The sequence below is a fragment of the Chiloscyllium plagiosum genome, unplaced genomic scaffold (genome assembly GCF_037043375.1).
Source record: "Chiloscyllium plagiosum isolate Xiang-an unplaced genomic scaffold, Cpla_swu_hap1 HiC_scaffold_5, whole genome shotgun sequence".
Taxonomy (NCBI): Eukaryota; Metazoa; Chordata; class Chondrichthyes; order Orectolobiformes; family Hemiscylliidae; genus Chiloscyllium; species Chiloscyllium plagiosum.
Window position 1 is genome coordinate 67,578,376 of NW_028270143.1, and position 19,820 is coordinate 67,598,195.

The 19,820-nt window shown below is 42.6% G+C and overlaps 1 protein-coding gene across 2 annotated transcripts in view; it reads right to left on the reverse strand.

Annotated features, from left to right (window-relative positions):
- Positions 1-18,877, reverse strand: part of hacl1 (2-hydroxyacyl-CoA lyase 1) — a 107,777-nt gene extending 88,900 nt beyond the window's left edge. For both annotated transcript variants that reach the window (XM_043690167.2, XM_087987258.1), the window contains exons 1-5: positions 18,721-18,877; positions 17,349-17,453; positions 17,209-17,249; positions 17,011-17,091; positions 11,564-11,636 (exon numbers count right to left, since the gene is read on the reverse strand). In XM_043690167.2, coding sequence (XP_043546102.2) covers positions 11,564-11,636; positions 17,011-17,091; positions 17,209-17,249; positions 17,349-17,453; positions 18,721-18,804 — 384 coding nt within the window. In that variant the 5' untranslated portion in view covers positions 18,805-18,877. The remainder of the gene's footprint in view (positions 1-11,563; positions 11,637-17,010; positions 17,092-17,208; positions 17,250-17,348; positions 17,454-18,720) is intronic.
- Between the last annotated feature and the right edge of the window lie 943 nt (positions 18,878-19,820).

Sequence of the window (19,820 nt, forward strand, 5' to 3'; positions counted from 1 at the left end):
GATATTTGGTCGGCATAGACAAGTTGGACCAAATGGTCTGTTTCCGTGTTGCACATCTCTACGACTCTATGACTCTAAGTGAGCATTGTCCAGTAGAAATTGAGTCTGGGGGATCAGTAATGGAAAATAAGGAGATGGCAAATGAGTTGAACAAATATTTGCATGTGTCTTTACTATCGAGGAAATAAGTATCACCTTAGATCCAGCTGAAAAATAGAAATGGAAGTGAGAGAGGAAATCAAGAAAATTACAATTACCAGGGAAGTTGTACTGAGTAAATTGTTAAGCTGCAAGCTGACAAGTCCCTCGGCCCTGATGGAATTCATAAGAAAGTGTCTTAAAAGAAGTGAATAGTTGATTACCTCAGTTGGCAGGATGGCTGGTTTGTGATGCAGACTGATGCCAATAGTGTGGGTTCAGTTCCCATATTGGCTGAGGTCACCAATGAAGACCATCCTAAACAGGGACAGGCATAGGCAGTTAGGCCCCTTGAGCCTGATTCACCACTCAGTAGGATCATGGCTGATTCAACATTCCTCATATCCGCTTTCCTGTGTTGCCCTTGTCATCTGTGATTCCCCGACTGATCAAGTATCTATCACAACCTTAAATATACACAAGGACTCTGCCCCCCCAAGGCATTTCAACCTTCTGAGAGAATAAATTCCTCCTCATCACAGTCTCAAATTAGTTCCACTTTATTCTGAGACTTTGCTGTCTGGTCCTAGAGTCTCCCATGTGGGGAAGAATCCTCTCAGTATTTACCTTGTTGAGTCCCTTAAGAATCCTATATGTTTCAGTGAGATCATCTCTCATTTGTCTGAACTCCAGTGAGTAAAGTCCCAACTTGTTTAACCTTTGTTCTTCAGCCAATCCATCTATATTGGGGATCATTCTCTGAACCTTCTCCGAACTGCCTCCAATGAAATAATACATTTTCTTAAATAAAGGGACCAAAACTGCTAACTGTACTCCAGATGTGGTCTCACCAGCACCTTGTACAAATGCAGTAAGTATCTCCTACTCCAATCCCCTGGAAATAAAAACCAACATTCCATTAGCCTTCCTGATTACCAGCTACAACTGTTAGCTTTCTGTGTTTCATACCCCCAAGTCCCTTCGTGTTGCAGCTTTCTGCAGTTTTTCTCAATTTAAGAAATACTGTTCTTTTGGGCAGCATGGTGGTACAGTGGTTAGCACTGCTGCCTCACACCGCCAGAGACCCGGGTTCGATTCCCGCCTCAGGCAACTGTCTGTGTGGAGTTTGCATATTCTCCCCATGACTGCGTGGGTTTCCTCCAGGTGCTCCGGTTTCCTCCCACAGTCCAAAAATGTGCAGGTTAGGTGAATTGGCCATGCTAAATTGCCCGTAGTGTTAGGTGAAGGGGTAAATATAATGCGTCTGGGTGTGTTGCTCTTCGGAGGGTCGGTGTGGACTTGTAGGGCCGAAGGGCCTGTTTCTACACTATAAGTAATCTAATCTAATCTAATGTTCTCCCTGCCAAAATAACAAGTTCTCATTTCCCCACATTACACTCCATTGGCCAATTTTCTATCCACTTATTTAAACTATCAAGATCTTTCTGCAAACTGTTTGCATCCCTCCCACAACCTGTCTTTCCCCTGTTTTTATGTCATCTGCAAATTTGGCTGCAGAACATTCACTTCCTTCCTGCAAGTCATTAAAATATAAAAGTAAAAACTAGCACTGATCCTTGTGGAACCCCATTAGTCATAGGTCACCAACCTGAAAAAGCTCCTCATCCCTACTCACTGGTACCTGCCCATTAGCCAATGCTCGATTCCTGAAGAAGGGCTTATGCTCGAAACATCGATTCTCCTGCTCCTCGGATGCTGCCTGGCCTGCTGTGTTTCTCCAGCACCACATTTTTCAACTCTGGTACTCCAGCACCTGCAGTCCTCACTTTCTCCTAACACTCTATCAATGCCAATATACTACCTCCAACACTGTGGGCTCTTATCTTACTGTATCACTAAACATTCGTGAGATACATTGTCAAGTGCCTTCTGGAAATCTAAATTCAATAAATCTTTTGCTTCCCCTCTATCCATTCTGTCAAGACTTCCTCAAAAGATTTAATTAAGTTAGACAGAAGTGATTTCCCTTTCATGAAGCCAAGTTGACTCTGTTTGATTAGATAATTTTCCAAATGTTCCCTTGTTACTTCCGTTATAATTAATTCCAACACTTCTCCAACAATAGATGTTAGGCTAATCAGCCTATAGTTATCTGCTTTTTACCTCCCTCTCATTTTCAGTAGGGATATCACATTGGCATTTTTCCAATCCTCTGGTTCATCCCCAGAATCCAAGGATTTTTGGAAAATTACCTTTAATGAATCTACTATCTCTTTAGCTACCTCTTTTGGAATGGGGAGGTGCAAGCCTTCAGGGCCAGAGATCCTATCTGCTTTTACTCTGCTTAGTTTATCTAAATATTACTTCTCCAGTGATGGCAGTTATTTCCTCCTCCATATTCTTTAATATTAATGGGATGTTCAAAGTATTTTCTACTGTAATGACTGATGCAAATATCTGTTTATCTTCTCTGTCATTGGATTGTTCCCCATAACCACCACCCTTTCACTTTTTAAGTAGCCTATGTACACTTTGACCTCTCTCTTTCTTTTTGTATATTTAAAGAAGCCCTTACTGTCAGTTTTCATATTTCTCATTAGTTTGTCTTCACAGATTATTTTCTGTATCGCTATTATCTTTTTAGTTCCTCCTTTGCTAGATTCTGAACTTATTGCAGACTTCGGGGCTATCACTGATTTTTGCCTCCAGAGTAGCCTACAGAGTGGCTACTCTTTGGAGTCTGTAATGTCTTCGTTCCCTTGCATTTTTTTTACCTCTTCCCAACTAGTCCCCACATCATCTGAGCCTAGATTATCTCTCACAGTTGTCCTCATTCCATCTATCATTAACAATTCTATAGAACATAGAACATAACAGTGCAATACAGGCCCTTCAGCCTTCGATGTTGCACCGACCTGACGCTCATCTAACCTAGACCATTCCATTTTCATCCATATGTTTATCCAATGATCATTTATATGTCTTTAAAGTTGGCAAGTCTACTACTATTTCAGGCAGACCATTCTACACCCCTACTACTCTGAGTAAAGAAACTACCTCTACCAATAAAAGTTAACACACTGTATGCCTTCTTAACAAAACTATCAACCGGGATGGCAACTTTCAGGGATCTACATACATGGACACCAAGATCTCTCTGTTCATCTGCACTGCCAAGAATCTTACAATTAGCCCAGTACTCTTTATTCCTGTTACTCCTTCCAAAGTGAATCACCTCACACTTTCCTGCATTAAACTCCATTTGCCACCTCTCAGCAAGCTCTGCAGCTTATCTATGTCCCTCTGTAACCTGCAACATCCTTCGGCACTGTCCACAATTCTACACCACCCCCACTTCCAACCCTCCAGTCTTTCTGAAGGTCAAATATCTCCGAATGTTATGTGCCTAGTTCTGATCTCCTTGTAACCACGTTTCCATAATGGCTATGAGATCATATCCATTTACCTCAACTTGCGTTGTTGGTTCACCTACATTAACCTGAACGCTTCGTCCATTAAGATACAAAGCTTTTAAGTTTGTTTCTATTTGTTTCTATTTTCAAATTTTCTGACTCTTTTACAGTTCCTTAATGTAAATATGACATTGGAGAAAGTGAGGACTGCAGATACTGGAGATCAGAGCTGAAAAATGTGTTGCTGGAAAAGCGCAGCAGGTCAGGCAGCATCCAAGGAGCAGGAGAATCGACATTTCGGGCATAAGCCCTTCTTCAGGAAGCACTTTTCCAGCAACACATTTTTCAGCTCTGTAATATGACATTCACAATTACTGTCTGTTCCTTTTATTTTCTGGTACCAATCAGGATGGTCAAGAAGGAGATATCATACCCAGAGTGAGACACAGCCCGAGTGAGAATATAGTTTGGCGAATTAGGAGGCAGCTTGAGAATTCAGTGCAGATGGGAAGAAGTGTTTTTTGCTCATAGTTTGTACGTTTTTTTTTAGTCTGGGATAAATTGAAGCCCAGAATAAGGGGCTCAGCACAAAACAAAGAGTGAAATCACAGGAAAAGCTTAAGTTCATTGGTTGGTAATGGCTGCTAATTTGGCTATCTCTTACAGGTTACTTGCATATTGAAAGTCAATAGGGGGTAAGAACTTACAGATTACACACAAAAAGACGAGTAGGAAACTTTTATAAATCAAATTAAAAATAAGTAAATAAATTAGGAATACTGGGCCAGGCAATGTGTTGTAATTGTATGACATGGACCCTACTGTGGTTCATAGTGACCACATCTTTAGCAAGTGAAGGTTACTTAAGGAACTCTGGTTTCAGTGGTGATGAGCTTCAAACACCGCAATACATCAGGAAGGGGTGACTGACCTGGACGCTGTGTTTCAGGAGGCAGTCACATGCATTCTTGTGTCTCCTCTCTGAAACCCTTGATCTCCTTATCAATTGAGAACCTAACCATCTTAAAAACACTCAAAGACTTGGCCTCCACAGCCCTCTGCAGCAATGGGTTCCACAAGATCACCTGAAAAAATTCCTCTTCCTCTCAGTTCTAAGGGTCATCCTTTCACACTTGGGTCTCAGTCTCTCCGACTAGTGGAATCATCTTCTCCACATCCACTCTATTCAGGCCATTCAGTATTCTGTAACTTCCGATGAGATTCCCACCTGATCCTTCTAAATTCCATTGAGTAGAGAACCAGAATCCTTAACTGTTCCTGACGTGACAAGCCATTCATCCTCGGGATAATTTCCCACTTAATGCCATTTTTGTTTCAGCAGCATCAACCTGGGGGTTGACAGGAAGGTGAATCATTGAATTAAAAACTTACCTTAAGCATCAGGGCCCTCCGGGAGGTGGGGGAGCTGATGCAAGGTTAATGCTTTAAATACTTACCTCGTCAATAGGTGAAGTGCATGCTGAGCAGCAGTGGACACAGGGCTGCTGAGCAAGTGAAGTTATATATTATGGGTGCTTGCATTACCCAAAACACTACTTAGGTAATGTCTCCCACCCAACCTCTTTCTCTAACCAAGGAAAAAGGTACTGTGCACCGGATTGGTAAGGTAACTAGTTTTTTTTTATTCTTTATTTTTCTTTGGGAATTTAGAATAGTAGGTATGGAGGTTAGGGCAGTTGAATGTTCCTCTTGCAGAATGTGGGAGGTAAGGGTCACCACTCGTGTCCCTGCTGACTGCATCTGTGGGAAGTGCATCCAACTCCAGCTCCTCGAAAACCGCATTAGGGAACTGGAACTAGAGATGGATGAACTTTGGATCATTGGGAAGGTGGAGGGGGTTATTGAGAGAAGCTACAGCAAGTTAGTCACACCTCAGATGCAAGAAAGAGGCAGATAGGGGTTACACTCAGGGGACGGAAAGGGAACCAGCAGGTAGTGCAGGGAACCCCTGTGGCCGTTCCCCTCATTAACAAGCAGACCATTTTGGATACTATTGGGGAGAATGACTTACCATGAGTAAGCCATGGGGTACAGGTGTCTGGCACAGAGTCTGTCCCTGTTGCTCAGAAGGGAAGGGGGGAATGGAGCAGAACATTAGGCACTGGGGACACTATAGTTAGGGGGACAGATGGGAGGTACTGCAGGAATGAGAAAAGGTTGGTGTGCTGCCTCCCAGGTGCCAGGGTTCGTGATGTTCAGGAGAACCAGCCCCAAGTTATGGTCCACATGGGCACTAACGACATAGGGAGGAAAAGAGATGGGGATTTGAGGCTGAAATTCAGGGAGCTAGGGTGGAAGATTAGAGCTAGAACGAACAGCAGTTGTTATCTCTGGTTTGTTGCCCGTGCCACGTGCTGGTGAGGTCAGGAATAGGGACAGAGAGGAACTGAACACATGGCTACAGGGACGGTGCAGGAGGGAGGGTATTGATTACCTGGATAATTGGGGCTCATTCTGAGGTAGGTGGGACCTCTACAAACAGGATGGTCTACACCTGAACCAGAGGGATACCAATATCCTTGGGAGAAAAATTTGCTTATGCTCCTTAAACTAACGGTTTTAACTAATTCAGCTTCAGGGGATGGGAAACAAAATTATAGTTCCAGTTTCCAGGAGGTTGAGAATAGTAAGTTCAGATATGAGGTTTCAAGGTCGCAAGAGTTGACCGGCAAGCAGGAAGGTAGTTTGGTTTGTATCTACTTCAACGCCAGGAGAATCCAGAATAAGGTGGGTCAATTTGCAGCATGGGTTGGTACCTGGGACTTCAATGTTGTGGCCATTTCAGAGACATGGATAGAGCATGGACAGGAATGGTTGTTGCTGGTTCCGGGATTTCGATATTTCAGTAAGAACAGAGAAGATGGTAAAAGAGGGGGTGGTATCGCATTGTTAGCAAGGACAGTATTACGGTGGCAGAAAGGATATTTGAGGACATAGAACATAGAACATAGAACATAGAAGAATACAGCGCAGTACAGGCCCTTGGGCCCTCGATGTTGCGCCGATCCAAGCCCACCTAAACTACACTAACCCACTATCCTCCATATACCTATCCAATGCCCTCTTAAATGCCCATAAAGAGGGAGAGTCCACCACTGTTACTGGCAGGGCATTCCATGAACTAACGACTCGCTGAGTGAAGAACCTACCCCTAACATCAGTCCTATATCTACCCCCCCTTAATTTAAAGCTATGCCCCCTTGTAATACCCGACTCAATACGCGGGAAAAGGTTCATACTGTCGACCCTATCTAACCCCCTAATCATCTTGTACACCTCAATCAAGTCACCCCTAAACCTTCTTTTCTCTAGTGAAAACAGCCCCAAGTGCCTCAGTCTTTCCTCATACGATTTTCCTTCCATACCAGGCAACATCCTGGTAAACCTCCTCTGCACCCGTTCCAATGCCTCCACATCCTTCCTATAGTATGGCGACCAAAACTGCACACAATATTCCAGATGCGGCCGTACCAGAGTCTTATACAACTGCATCATGACCTCAGGACTCCGGAACTCAATTCCTCTACCAATAAAAGCCAGTACGCCATATGCCTTCCTCACCGCACTATTTACCTGGGTGGCAACTTTCAGAGATCTGTGTACATGGACACCAAGATCCCTCTGCTCATCCACACTACCAAGTATCCGACCATTAGCCCAGTACCCCATCTTTTTGTTATTCTTCCCAAAGTGAATCACCTCGCACTTAGCTACATTGAATTCCATCTGCCACCTTTCTGCCCAGCTCTGCAGCTTCTCTATATCCTGCTGTAACCTGCCACATGCTTCCTCACTGTCAACAACTCCTCCGACTTTCGTGTCATCCGCAAACTTGCTCACCCAACCTTCTAACCCCTCTTCCAGGTCATTTATAAAAATGACAAACAGCAATGGTCCCAAAACAGATCCTTGCGGAACACCGCTAGTGACGGCACTCCATGAAGAAACTTTGCCATCAACTACTACCCTCTGTCTTCTTCCATCCAGCCAATTCCTAATCCAAACCTCCAACTCACCCTCAATGCCATATCTCCGTATTTTCTGCAGTAGCCTACCATGGGGAACCTTATCAAACGCCTTACTAAAATCCATATATACCACATCTACCGCTTTCCCCTCATCAACCTCCTTCGTCACCTTTTCAAAGAATTCAATAAGGTTTGTGAGGCACGACTTGCCCTTCACAAAACCATGCTGACTATCCTTGATCACATTATTCCTATCTAGATGTGCATAAATCCTATCCCTTACAATTCTCTCTAAGACTTTGCCCACAACAGAAGTGAGACTCACCGGCCTATAGTTACTAGGGCTATCCCTACTCCCCTTTTTGAACAAGGGAACCACATTTGCTGTCTACTAAGGTAGTATGGGCTGAGATTAGAAACAGGAAAGGAGAGGTCACCCTGTTGGGAGTTTTCTATAGGCCTCCGAATAGATCCAGAGATGTAGAGGAAAGGATAGCAAAGCTAATTCTGGATAGGCGCAAGAGTAACAGGGTAGTTGTTATGGGAGACTTTAACTTTGCAAACATTGACTGGAAATACTGTAATTCGAGTACATTAGATGGGTCAGGTTTTGTCCAATTAGTACAGGAGGGTTTTCTGACACAGTATGTAGACAGGCCAACAAGGAGCGAGGCCACATTGGATTTGGTACTGGGTAATGGACCTGGCCAGGTGTTAGATTTGGAGATAGGTGAGCACTTTGGTGAGAGTGACCATAATTCAATTATGTTTACTTTAGCAATGGAAAGGGATAGGTATATACCGCACGGTAAGAGTTATAACTGAGAGAAAGGCAATTATGATGTGATTAGGCAAGATTTAGGATGCATTGGATGGGGAAGGAAACTGCAGGGGATGGACACACTTGAAATGTGAGCTTATTCAAGGAACAGCTACTGCATGTCCTTGGTAAGTATGTACCTGTCAGGTAGGGAGGAAATGGTCAAGCGGTGGAAGCCATGGTTTACAAAAGAAGTTGAATCTCTTGTCAAGAGGCTGAAGAAGGCTTATGTTAGGATGAAATGTGATGGCTCAGTTAGGGAGCTTGAGAGTTAAAAGTTAGCCTAACCAAAGAGCTAAGAAGAACCAGGAGGGGACATGAGAAGTTGTTGGCGGATAGGATCAAGGAAAACCCTAAGGTTTTCTATAGGTATATCAGGAATAAAAGAAAGATTAGAGAAAGTTAGGGGCAATCAAAGATAGTAGTGGGATGCTGGGCCTGGAGTCCAAGGAGATAGGGGAAGCGCTAAATGAATATTTTCGTCTGTACTCACACTGGAAAAAGACAATAATGTCAGGGAGAATACTGAAATACAGATTGTTAGACTAGATAGGATTGAGGTCACAAGGATGGCTAGCATGAGGGAACATAGCTTTAAATGGAGGGGTGATAGATATAGGACAGCTGTCAGAGGTAGTTTCTTTATTCAGAGAGTAGGTAGAGGCATGGAATTCCCTGCCTGCAACAGTAGTAGACTCGTCACTTTAAGGGCATTTAAATGGTCATTGGATAAACAACTGGATGAAAATGGAATAGTGCAGGATAGATAGGCCTCAGATTGGATCCACAGGTCGGCGCAACATCAAGGGCCGCAAGCTACACTGTAACGTTCTATATTCTATGATTCTTGTCAACCTCCTCTGAAGCCCCCACCCCCCCAATGCCAGCACATCCTTCCTTAAACACTGAGCCCAAACATTCTCACACTATTCCAACTGCAGTCTGACCAGAACTTTTTACAGCCTGAGCAGTACATATCAGGCAATAGAGAAGACATGTGAGAAAGGTACTCTTATAACAATCAGGGAGGCTTCAATGAGTAGGAATGTCAGGTTAGGTCACAAATCCCAAGCAAAAGAATCTGTGGAATGTTTATGAGATGGTTTTGTGGAGCAGCTAACTGTAGAGCCCATTTAGGAACAGGAAATTCTGGATCTGGTGATGTGTCATAATGCAGACTTGATTAGGGAGCTTAAAGTGAAGAAACCCCTAGAGGCCAGTAACCATAATATTATAGAACTCACCCTGCAGTTTGAGAGGGAAAAACTGGAATCAGATATAACAGTGCTACGGTTGAGTAAGGTTGAGGGAGGAGCTGGCCAGAATTGTTTGGAAGGAGGCCCTTGGAGGGAAGACATTGGAGCAGCTTTGGTTGGATTTCTGGGGGTAATTCGGCAGACACAGCAGAAACTCATCCCAAGGAAGAAGAAATGTAAGATGGAGAGGAGGGTGCAAATATGGAGGACAAGGGAAAGTCAGGGACAGCATAAATGCCCAGTACTAGTGCCAATCACCTATGAATTCAAACCCATTCCTCCCACACCAAACTTTGAGCCATGCGTTTACCTCTTTAATCTTGTTGACCCTGTGCCAATACACTTGTTGCTCAGGTAGTAATCAGAAGATTATTACCTTTTTGGCTCAGTTTCTGAATATAGACCCTAACTGTTCACATGCCGTCAAGTTAAATTCACCACCATTCGTCTCTCTCGAATGAGAGAGCAACCCAATAGGGTCATGATGACTTTATCTTTACCTGTTGTAATTTACCAAAATTTCCTAGGGTCAGGAGAAGTTCCATTAGACTGGAAAAAAGTGAATGCGATTCAATAGACGAAAGTAGGAAAGGCATAATTCAGTGATGCAGGGCACTGGTGTCCAACAAGGAGGAGCAAGCAGCAAGCTAACGACACTCTGATTTCCATTTTGAAATTTGTTGGTATCGAGCTTGCTTGGTGCATTTGGTAAGATGGAAGCTCAATAGTAGTGAGGTGAGTTGGGTGTTAACAAGGTTTTTAACAAACATTAATTTCTTATAATTAGCAACATGCTACTGCACAGCAAAAAACTCACCGCAAGCAAATGCATTACAGGTGACACGAAGGGCTGCTGTGATGCAGTGGTACTGTCCCTACATTTGAGTCAGGAGGCCTGGGTTCTAGTCCTGCCTACTCCAGAGGTGTGTCAGAACAGGCTGAATAAAAATATCTAAAAGATAGTGTGAGAAGCTCCTGACATTCAAATGCCAGATTTCTCATTCAATCCTACCACAAATCTTGCCGTAGTCCACATCACTCAGACTCCTACATAATTCCACCCCAGGTTTTTTTTTCTGGGGGACAGATAAAAAGGAGCTTGTTTTAGGAACTGTCTTTCATTATCTCTTTTTTCACATTCAAAAGCAAACAGGTTGTTTAGACAGCCAATTCCGACCTGTTCCTCTCCTCCCTCCTGCTCCTGGAAATATGGCCCAACATATGCCAGCAGATGGCTATTGTATATTGGCTGAGAGCCATAATTTACTATTCCCACAATGGTACCACAGTTTTTGTCAGAATGTACCATCCCTAAACACTCACATGGACATTATTTCTCAAAAAAAGGAATCAATTGGTCCATTTGTTACATTTAAGAAGATTATCAGTTTATGTGCTTTGCAATTAAAGGTAATACCTCCAACTCACACTCTGAACTTCCACTGTTTTCTTTAAAAGAACTATCCAGAAACAATGACCCATCAACATAATCTATTAATTTAAAATAAACTGAATAACAGCAAGTTTACACGATTGGTAATTGATTAAGTGAAGAAAATAATTACAATGAACAACAGACAAACTCTGCAGCCAAACTGACATTATTATATCATCATTGTTAGGCTGAATCATTTATTTTCTATGCATTGCTAAATATTCAGATTTCTCTGAGGTATGCACAGCAGGGCTGGGTGTTGCTAACAATTAAAATCATAAAGCATCCAGCATGTTTTAAAAGTGCCAGAATACAGCAAAATATTGGATCCATTGCCCAATATTTTAAACTAACCTTATCAGGCAGTATACTTTAAACCTGAAAAATACACTGAAATCCAGGAGATGGCAATAATGTTAACTTGGTAAAGCTTTCACTCATTCACTACAATGCCTGCATCCAAACAGATGGCAGCATCACCAATTTCAAACAGTTGCACATCTTTTAAATACAAATAATAATAATTTTAATGAGTTTTGAGTCCAACAAACCTGTGGAAATTCCTGAAATGCACCCATTGTTTCCTGATTTCGGTCAGAGGATCCTGCAAGGACAACTAAAGGCCTGAAAGAAAGAGCATTGTTTTTATTCAATGGTTTTTCATACAGTGGACTTCATTCTTTGACAATCATAATGTTCTCGAAATTTGATATTTAACAACCTTAGAGCACTTGGCAGCAATACATCAATCACCTCAACTTCACATGTAATTTCTTCAAATTAAAATACCATTATACAAAACTTGGTGCAGCTGAAGCCTGATAGAACAATTATGCAGCAGGTAATGAGAACAAGTGCTCTTAAGCAAAATTATTGAGCCACGATATTACTGCACCAATGTGAAAATGTCACACGAGAAGAACCTTTTCCATTCATTACTCAACAAAAACCTACTCTCTTTAGTGCCTTACAAAATATGCAACTTTAATTGGAATGTTGAATTTCTTCTGTCTATAATGTTAACTGAACTGCAATGTTCACACTCTGTAAAAAATGCAAGAAATATCAAGTAGGTCTTTCAATATTGCAAAAGGTAAAAAGCAATGTCTTCCCAGGTATAGGCATTATTTCCAAGGAAAAGTAATGCCAAAGTCATGAACCTATATTTTGTTAGCAATTTGGTGATTGAATTGTACTGAGAAAAATCTAACCTGGTGAAAGCAATCTACTTTAAAAGGATGCAGTGTTTTGGGAGGCACAGCAGACCTAGCTACACATTTCAAATTATGCAATGAGATGTAATGTCAGTGGACATACTTGCCAAACAAAAAATCAATGTATACTATTTAACTTGCTTTAAAATAACTATCTAAAAGAAATTCATATTTCACCTAGCTGCTCAGTGCAGGTTTCTTTTAAAAGCAAATTTATTGAATTCGGTCATATTTAATTGTATAAGGTACAGTGATACACATGATTTTGTAATAATGTTGTCAGCAAAGGTGTTACTGTATATCCTCATTTGTCATTGAAACGGACAGCAAACCCTGGGGCCAGAGTTCCCCGCTGGGGACAGGAAATGAGGAAGTAGACGTGATTTCAAATCAGGAGCCCACCTCCATCAGGAAGGCAGAATTGGATGTGACTGTTAGGGGTATGGGTCTGAGGGGTATGGGACTGAATGGTCTTCAGACAGCTCTGCTGCCCAATTACGCAGACAGGAAATTGGAAACAGGGACTGCGGGGCCGCAGAGCTGGCAGTAACAAAGATACCACATGCCTATCATTTTCAACCCTGATCAAAGGGGTGGCATGCCTATAAGTGAAAGGCATGAAATGTTGGTGACCTTCCATCATGATAGGGAAAAGTTAGAGATTTTGAGCAAGGGATGGCTGGAACGCAGACAAAATGAAAGTCTGTGACAGGGTGGAAGATCACAGAGAGCGAGTTAGACCTTCAGGGCAAGCTGGAATGGTGATGCAGCAGGAAAACAAAGGAACAAAAGACCTGCCTTGAGATATTGAAGGAGCGAGGGAAAAGCCAAACAAAGAAAAGGGGAAATGGAGTAGTAATTATCATCTGCAATTGTTCTGGCAGGCTGCAAACTACCTAATGAAAAGATCGAGGGCAATTAGGGTGGTGACCAAATGCTGGCCTTGCCAGCCATCTCCACATCTACTTGAGAAATGCAAAAGTGGACTTTTATTCTGACAATTCTTTCAAAGGATTGAATTGTTCAAGGAAAGCAAACTACACTCTATTTTTACAGCAGTGAACTACTGAGCTTTGACATTTAAAAATCCTTACAGCCACTTTGACAGCAGTAAGTCCAGAAGGTAAGAGTGATATTAGGGATTTGGTTACAGGTAGGGTGCTAGGTGTAGAATGCTAGGTGACTAAGTGAAGGTGTCAGGTACCAGCTGAAAGGGTGCCATCTGGATAGGGGTAAGATGGATAGGATGCTAAGTGGAAAGGGGGTAGGGTACCGAGTGGATAGGGTGAAACATGGTGAGGTAGTCAGGTAAGTGGCCAGGATGTGTGGAAAGATTCGGGACCATAGAAGGGGGGAGTCAGAAAAGATAGCTGATGGGTTTGGAGGGAGTCCAGCACACAGGGATTTGGGTCTGGTTGGGCCGGAAGTAAGGGCTGTCAGGTTGGGTCTGGAGGCAGAAGGGACTAGTGCCAAGGGATAGTCGAATGGTGTCTGGTCGAGTGAAGCAGGAGAAGGGGAGTGTGCTGAGCAACGAGGGACAGGGAGTGAGGGAAGGGGCAGGAGAAGAGGAGAGTGTGTTGAGCTACAAAGGACAGTGAGGGAAGGGTTAGGGGGAGGGGACTGTGTTTTACCGGCGAGGGAAGGGGAGTAAGGGCAGGAGCAGGGGAAGAGGAGAGCGGATCCCATGGTATGCTAAGGGTTGGGAAGAGGTGGATCACATTTGAGCGACGTAAATGCTCTCCAGGATGTTTGATAGGGGGTTGTGTGATGTAAGTATGAATTCTGTTTAATAGCTTCTCACGAGTTGGATGAAGTATTTAATTGGAAATTACTTCCCCACACAGCAGTGGAGGCTGAGTCGTTAAATATTTGTTAGGGCAGAGGTAGCTTGTTTCTTTACGAATAACAGAGTCAAAGGTCACCAGGCTAGACGGGAAAGTGGAGTTATGGTCATAATCAGATCAACTGAAATGCAGAGCAAGCTTGAGGAACTGAATGGCCTACCCCTGCCCATAATTCGCACATACAAATGCTCCTAGAACTACATTCTTGGCCAGATTTTACATCTTTTACTTAATATTCCTTTAAGCGATTTGGTATCCTACTTTGTATTACAGCACTTCTGTAAAATGTTTTAAACTGTTTTAATTGTGTTTCGATATTTAATAATATACGTTGTGATCATTCCAAATTTTGAAAATCGAGATTGCACAGAAACAACTTACAGTGATCATTAATAAATGCAAGGCTTTGGCAAAAGTGCAAGGCTGGGGATGTATTGGTCAAATCTATCAGACTCAGCACAGGCAGATTCATTGACAAGGTAAATGCTGAGAGGATGTTTCCCCTCACGGGAGAGTCTGGGACCAGAGGTCATAGTCTCAGAATAAAGAGATGCCAATTTAAGACTGAGATAAGGATGAATTTCTGCTCTCAGAGAATGGGGATTTGGAACTCCTTGCCACAGAGGGTAGGGGGGCAAAGTCCTTGTGTATATTTAAGGCTGAGATAGATAAATTCTTGATCAATAGAAGAATCACGGTTCTGGGGAAAAGGCAGGAAAGGGGACATAAAGAACAATGGATCAGCCATAAACCCATTGAATGGTAGACCAAACAGCCTATTCCTTTATCTTATGGTCTTATTTATAAATGGTGTTCATTGGCCTCCTGCACATTACCAACTCTTCCTTCTCATATTTGTTCACTACCCCTACCCTTTTGAAAAACATATGTTCTTGAAAATTAGACAGCACCACTTCCTGTTAACACCTGAAAAAACTCCAGAGGCTGGTACCCCATCACCAAGTTACCCTTTGTTTATGTGTGGAGAGTACTTGACACTGATCCAGCTCCCTCAGAACAAGCTATCAGTGAACTGGATGGCTGATATTCCTGTTTATATCTGTCAGCCGGGGCTCCCTGTTTGGACCAGTTTCTCAACCCCAATCAGGGAATTCCTATTCTATGAGGTCCACTTGACTGACCCTGTTACAATTACTACAACACTAACCAACATAAATAGAAGACTTCCATTGCAATATCTGTTGAGGAGCTTTTATACAAAATTAAATTTTTAATTAGAATACTAATGCTTAACTTTTCCATCTGTAATAACTCAGGAAACCTGACTAGAAAGAAACATTGTTTATTGTTGAACAATGGAAATAGAGAAAACACAGCGGATCATCAACTCCACACTCACAGGAATCCGATTCATGAGAGAGGAAGAAAAGGACAACCAACTCCCATTCCTAGACGTGAGGGTACAGGGAACACCAAACGGAGAATTCACCACTAAGGTACACAGGAAAGCCACACACACAGACCAAGTCCTGAACTATGAAAGCAACCACCCCAATACACACAAACGAAGTTGCATCAAGACACTATTCAAAAGGGCCACAACACACTGCAGCACACCAGAACTGCAAAAAGAGGAAGAGGAACACCTATACAAGGTATTCGCCAAAAACGGATATCCTCGCAATTTCATCAACAGATGCCTAAGGGAAAGACAACGGAACGAGGACATGTCGCAACCCAAAGGACTAGCCACACTACCATACATCAAGAACATCTCTGAAGTGACAGCCAGACTACTGCGACCACTAGGACTTATAACAGCACACAAACCAACAGCCACACTCAGACGACAACTCATCAGAACGAAGGACCCGATACCCAGCATGAGCAAAACTAATGTAGTGTACAAAATCCCATGCAAGGACTGCACAAAACACTATATAGGACAAACAGGAAGACAGCTAACGATCCGCATCCACGAACATCAACTAGCCACGAAACGACACGACCAGCTATCCCGAGTAGCCACACACGTAGACGACAAGCAACATGAATTTGACTGGGACAACGCTACCATTATAGGGCAAGCGAAACAAAGAACAGCCAGGGAATTCCTAGAAGCATGGCACTCATCCACAAACTCCATCAACAAACACATCGACCTGGACCCAATATACCGGCCACTACAGCGGACAGCTGAAACTGACAACCGGAAGCGGCAGGGACAGGCCACTATAAATGCCAGAGGAAACACCACAGAAGCGCTTCACAGGAGGCTCCCAAGCACTGAGGATGTCACCTAGACAGGGGACGAAACGTTTGCAACAAAAACTTCCAGCTCGGCGAACAGAACCACAGTGAACAACAAGGTAGAGCCACTACTCCTGATTAGTCCCAGCCTGGGATAGACAGTCTCTCTGGATCTGTTTTTTTTAATCCAAAATCATCCTATTCAGAGATGTTATGATACACCTCTGGAGCAGGTGGGACTTGAGCTTGGGCCTCCTGTCTCAAAGGTAGGGAGAGTACCCTTGTGCCACAAGAATCTGCCTGGATCTGCTTTCTGATTTTTCCCAATCAACCTGTACAGAAATGTTATACACCTCTGCAGCAGGTGGGATTTGAACCCTGGTCCACAGGTAGGGACACTACCACTCTGCCACACGAGGGCTTCTTGGGTCTGCTTTATTTTTGTCCCCATGGGCCTTGTAGGGGTTAGCATAACACCCATCCTTCCCAAAACTGACTAGTTAACAGCTCACTGTCCAGGTAGAAATGAATAGTAGACAAAGAAGGCTTCAGATTCACTGCCTGATCCATATATAGTTAACTAGGACCATCCCCAATGACAAATGAAATTATACTATGCCTTTAAATTTATCAGTTTAAATAAATATTTGCAGGTTGATTTCCTAGAATTGCAATGGTTGCGCCTGTTTCTTTTGCAAAGCACAAACTGTAACAGTTCATAGAACTTACCAGCAATTCATGTTTGCATTTGCCATTCCTCCTAGTGTGTGTAAAAGACCTGGGCCAGAGACTGTAAGGCAAATGCCTGGCCTAAAATGAGGAAAAACAGTTATGTTTAAATTGCAGATAAATCGATAAAAATACAATTAAAAGCTCATTGTGGCAAAGTCATGAGATTTAAAACCAGCTACATTTTGAGAGACTAACCTTCCAGTTAAATATCCCACTGCAGATGCTGCATAACAAGCCTGTTTAAACAGCAAACATGAGGTCAGTAAAATACTAATGGAATTTTTTTGAGTACACTGTTGAAAGAACAGACAGAAGGTACACAGAAAATTACTTACAGCTTGCTCATTTCTCATTCCAATGTATTTAATCCCAGCAGCTTGGGCTGCCATGGCTATTTCTATCACCGGTATACCAACAATCCCAAACATATACCGAAGATTCTGCAAAGAAACATGAAAGGTGGCCTTCAGGTTATTACAAGTTTATTTTTAGTGTGAACTCAGCAAGAAATCATCTGTTCAGATCACAGATATTAGCTTAAAAAAAATTCTGGTATCTATAAATGTGTGTTGCAAACGTGCAAGATACAGAGAATATGAACAATTTGTAATTCCAGAGGGAAAACTTATGATAGTACCTTTGGTCACTTTCTAAAGTCTGAATGGTCTTTCTTAGTAACAGCACTTGAGGCCATTGAGTTTGGGAGATGTTTATTTAAATGATAACTGAATTGCAGCTCACTATTTCTCACTACATATATCAAATGTATTGTTTTTCTCTTAAATTGTTCCAACACACCTTTCATCAACTATTCTACAAAAGGCCACTCTGCCCATTGAGACTGCACTGGCCCTCCTAAGAACATTCCACACAGACCTAGCTCCCTCACCCTATCCCCACATTTACCATGGCTAATACACCTAACCTGCACATCTTTGGAGTGTTGAAGGAAACTGGAGCACCCAGAAGAAACCCACGCAGACACAGAGAATATGCAAACCCCACACAGACAATGACTCAAGACTGGAATCAAACCCAGGCACCGTGAAGCAGTAGTGCTAACCACAGAGGCATCATATGTCAGCATGGCAGTTAAAATATACACAGCTATTCATTTATTTTGATTCCCTGCCTTTTCCCCATAATCTCAAAATGTTGTCATTAAGTTGAGTTCTTTATCTAATTTCCTTTTAAAATTTCTGATGGAGATTAAGCTTTCTGATCTTTCCATGATATGGAGGTGTTGGTGTTGGACTGGGGTAGACAAAGTCAAAAATCACATAACAACAGGTTATAGTCCAACAGGTTTATTTGAAGCCACAAGATTTCGGAATGCTGCTCCTGCTTCAGGCAGCTAATGCCTGAGGAAGAAGCAGGGGCTCTGAAAGCTCACAGACCTGAAAGGTTAACTGTTTTCATGTCACACTGCTGCCAGGCCTGCTGAGTGTTTCCAGGAGTTTCTGTTTTATTTCAAGCATTAAACAAATGCATTGGGTGATCAGGAAAGGAGAAATTCAGGCATAAGAAGAGGTTTACGTTCAGGTTGTAACTAATACGTTGTGGCTTCCTACCCAAGGTGAGGACATTGGTATCAATGAAATTGAATAAGTTAGTCATACAGTGGCCTATGTCGGTGAAGCCTACTGATTTCAATAAAGTTTCATTTATTGCAGTGGATTGGCAGCACTTGGGGTGAATGCTCCTCACCTGCCCTCTCAGTGCTTCTGCTACGACCTGAGCTCCGCTGAGTTCCTCTGGCTGTAGCCCACCATCTCCCTCCGGAGCTGCCATTTCCACTTGGGGAAAAGGAGCAGTCACCCGTTGCTAAAGACAGCTCGACATCGCTGCAGGGCGGAGATTGACAAACTGCAGCACCAACCCCAGCAAAGGGAGAAGCAAGTCGCTCAGGAAGAGGAGTCACTTCAGTATGAATGTATATCCTGTTGGAAAACTCTGTTCGTGTTGTTTTGTGGGGAATTTTCAACAATAAAGTAATTTGAAAAGATGTGTGCATATTTTGAAATTCAGCCCACTGCGGTGGTTTGGCATTTGTGTGCAAGATTACAAACCAATACAAGTCCCGTAAGAGCTCAATGTTTCTACCTGGGCAGTCCCACTGCATTTGGCGCAATTCGAAGCAAATATAAGTTTTTTTAAAAAAAGTGGACCAGCAAGAATGTTCAATTCCAGTTGCTGGTCTGATTTCCTTTTAAGATCCTTAAGTGGCTCCAAAAAGGAATTCCCGTAGTGGCTGGCCTGATTTTTTTAAATTCAGAAAATCTCACACGTTCATCTGAAGGGAGAGAAGGGAAAACGGAAATTTCTAGAAGTTAGTGAGAGCGGGGAGAGAGCAGGTAAACCAGAAACTGCTGACAAAGAATGAACTGGAAAAGGTTGGATGATTACAGTAATTTACATTGATACGGTGTTTTTACAATGAAGCTTTAATCCAGAGTGCTTCAGAGCAGCATTATAAAAGAAAATATGTTAAACTGGATGACCAAAAGCTTAGGTGAGCTTTATAATAAGTGTCTTAAACAAGGAAGTCAAAAATCACACACCAGGTTATAGTACAACAGGCTTATTTGGAAGCACTACATGGTGTCATGTGATTTTTAACTTTGTCCAGCTCAGTCCAATACCGGCACCTCCACATCATTCTTATTAAACAAGGAAAGCATCTTAGAAAAGATTAGGGAGAGAATTCCAAATTTTACATAGTTAAAAATCACACAACACCAGGTTATAGTCCAACAGGTTTAATTGGAAGCACACTAGCTTTCGGAGCGACGTTCTTTCATCAGGTG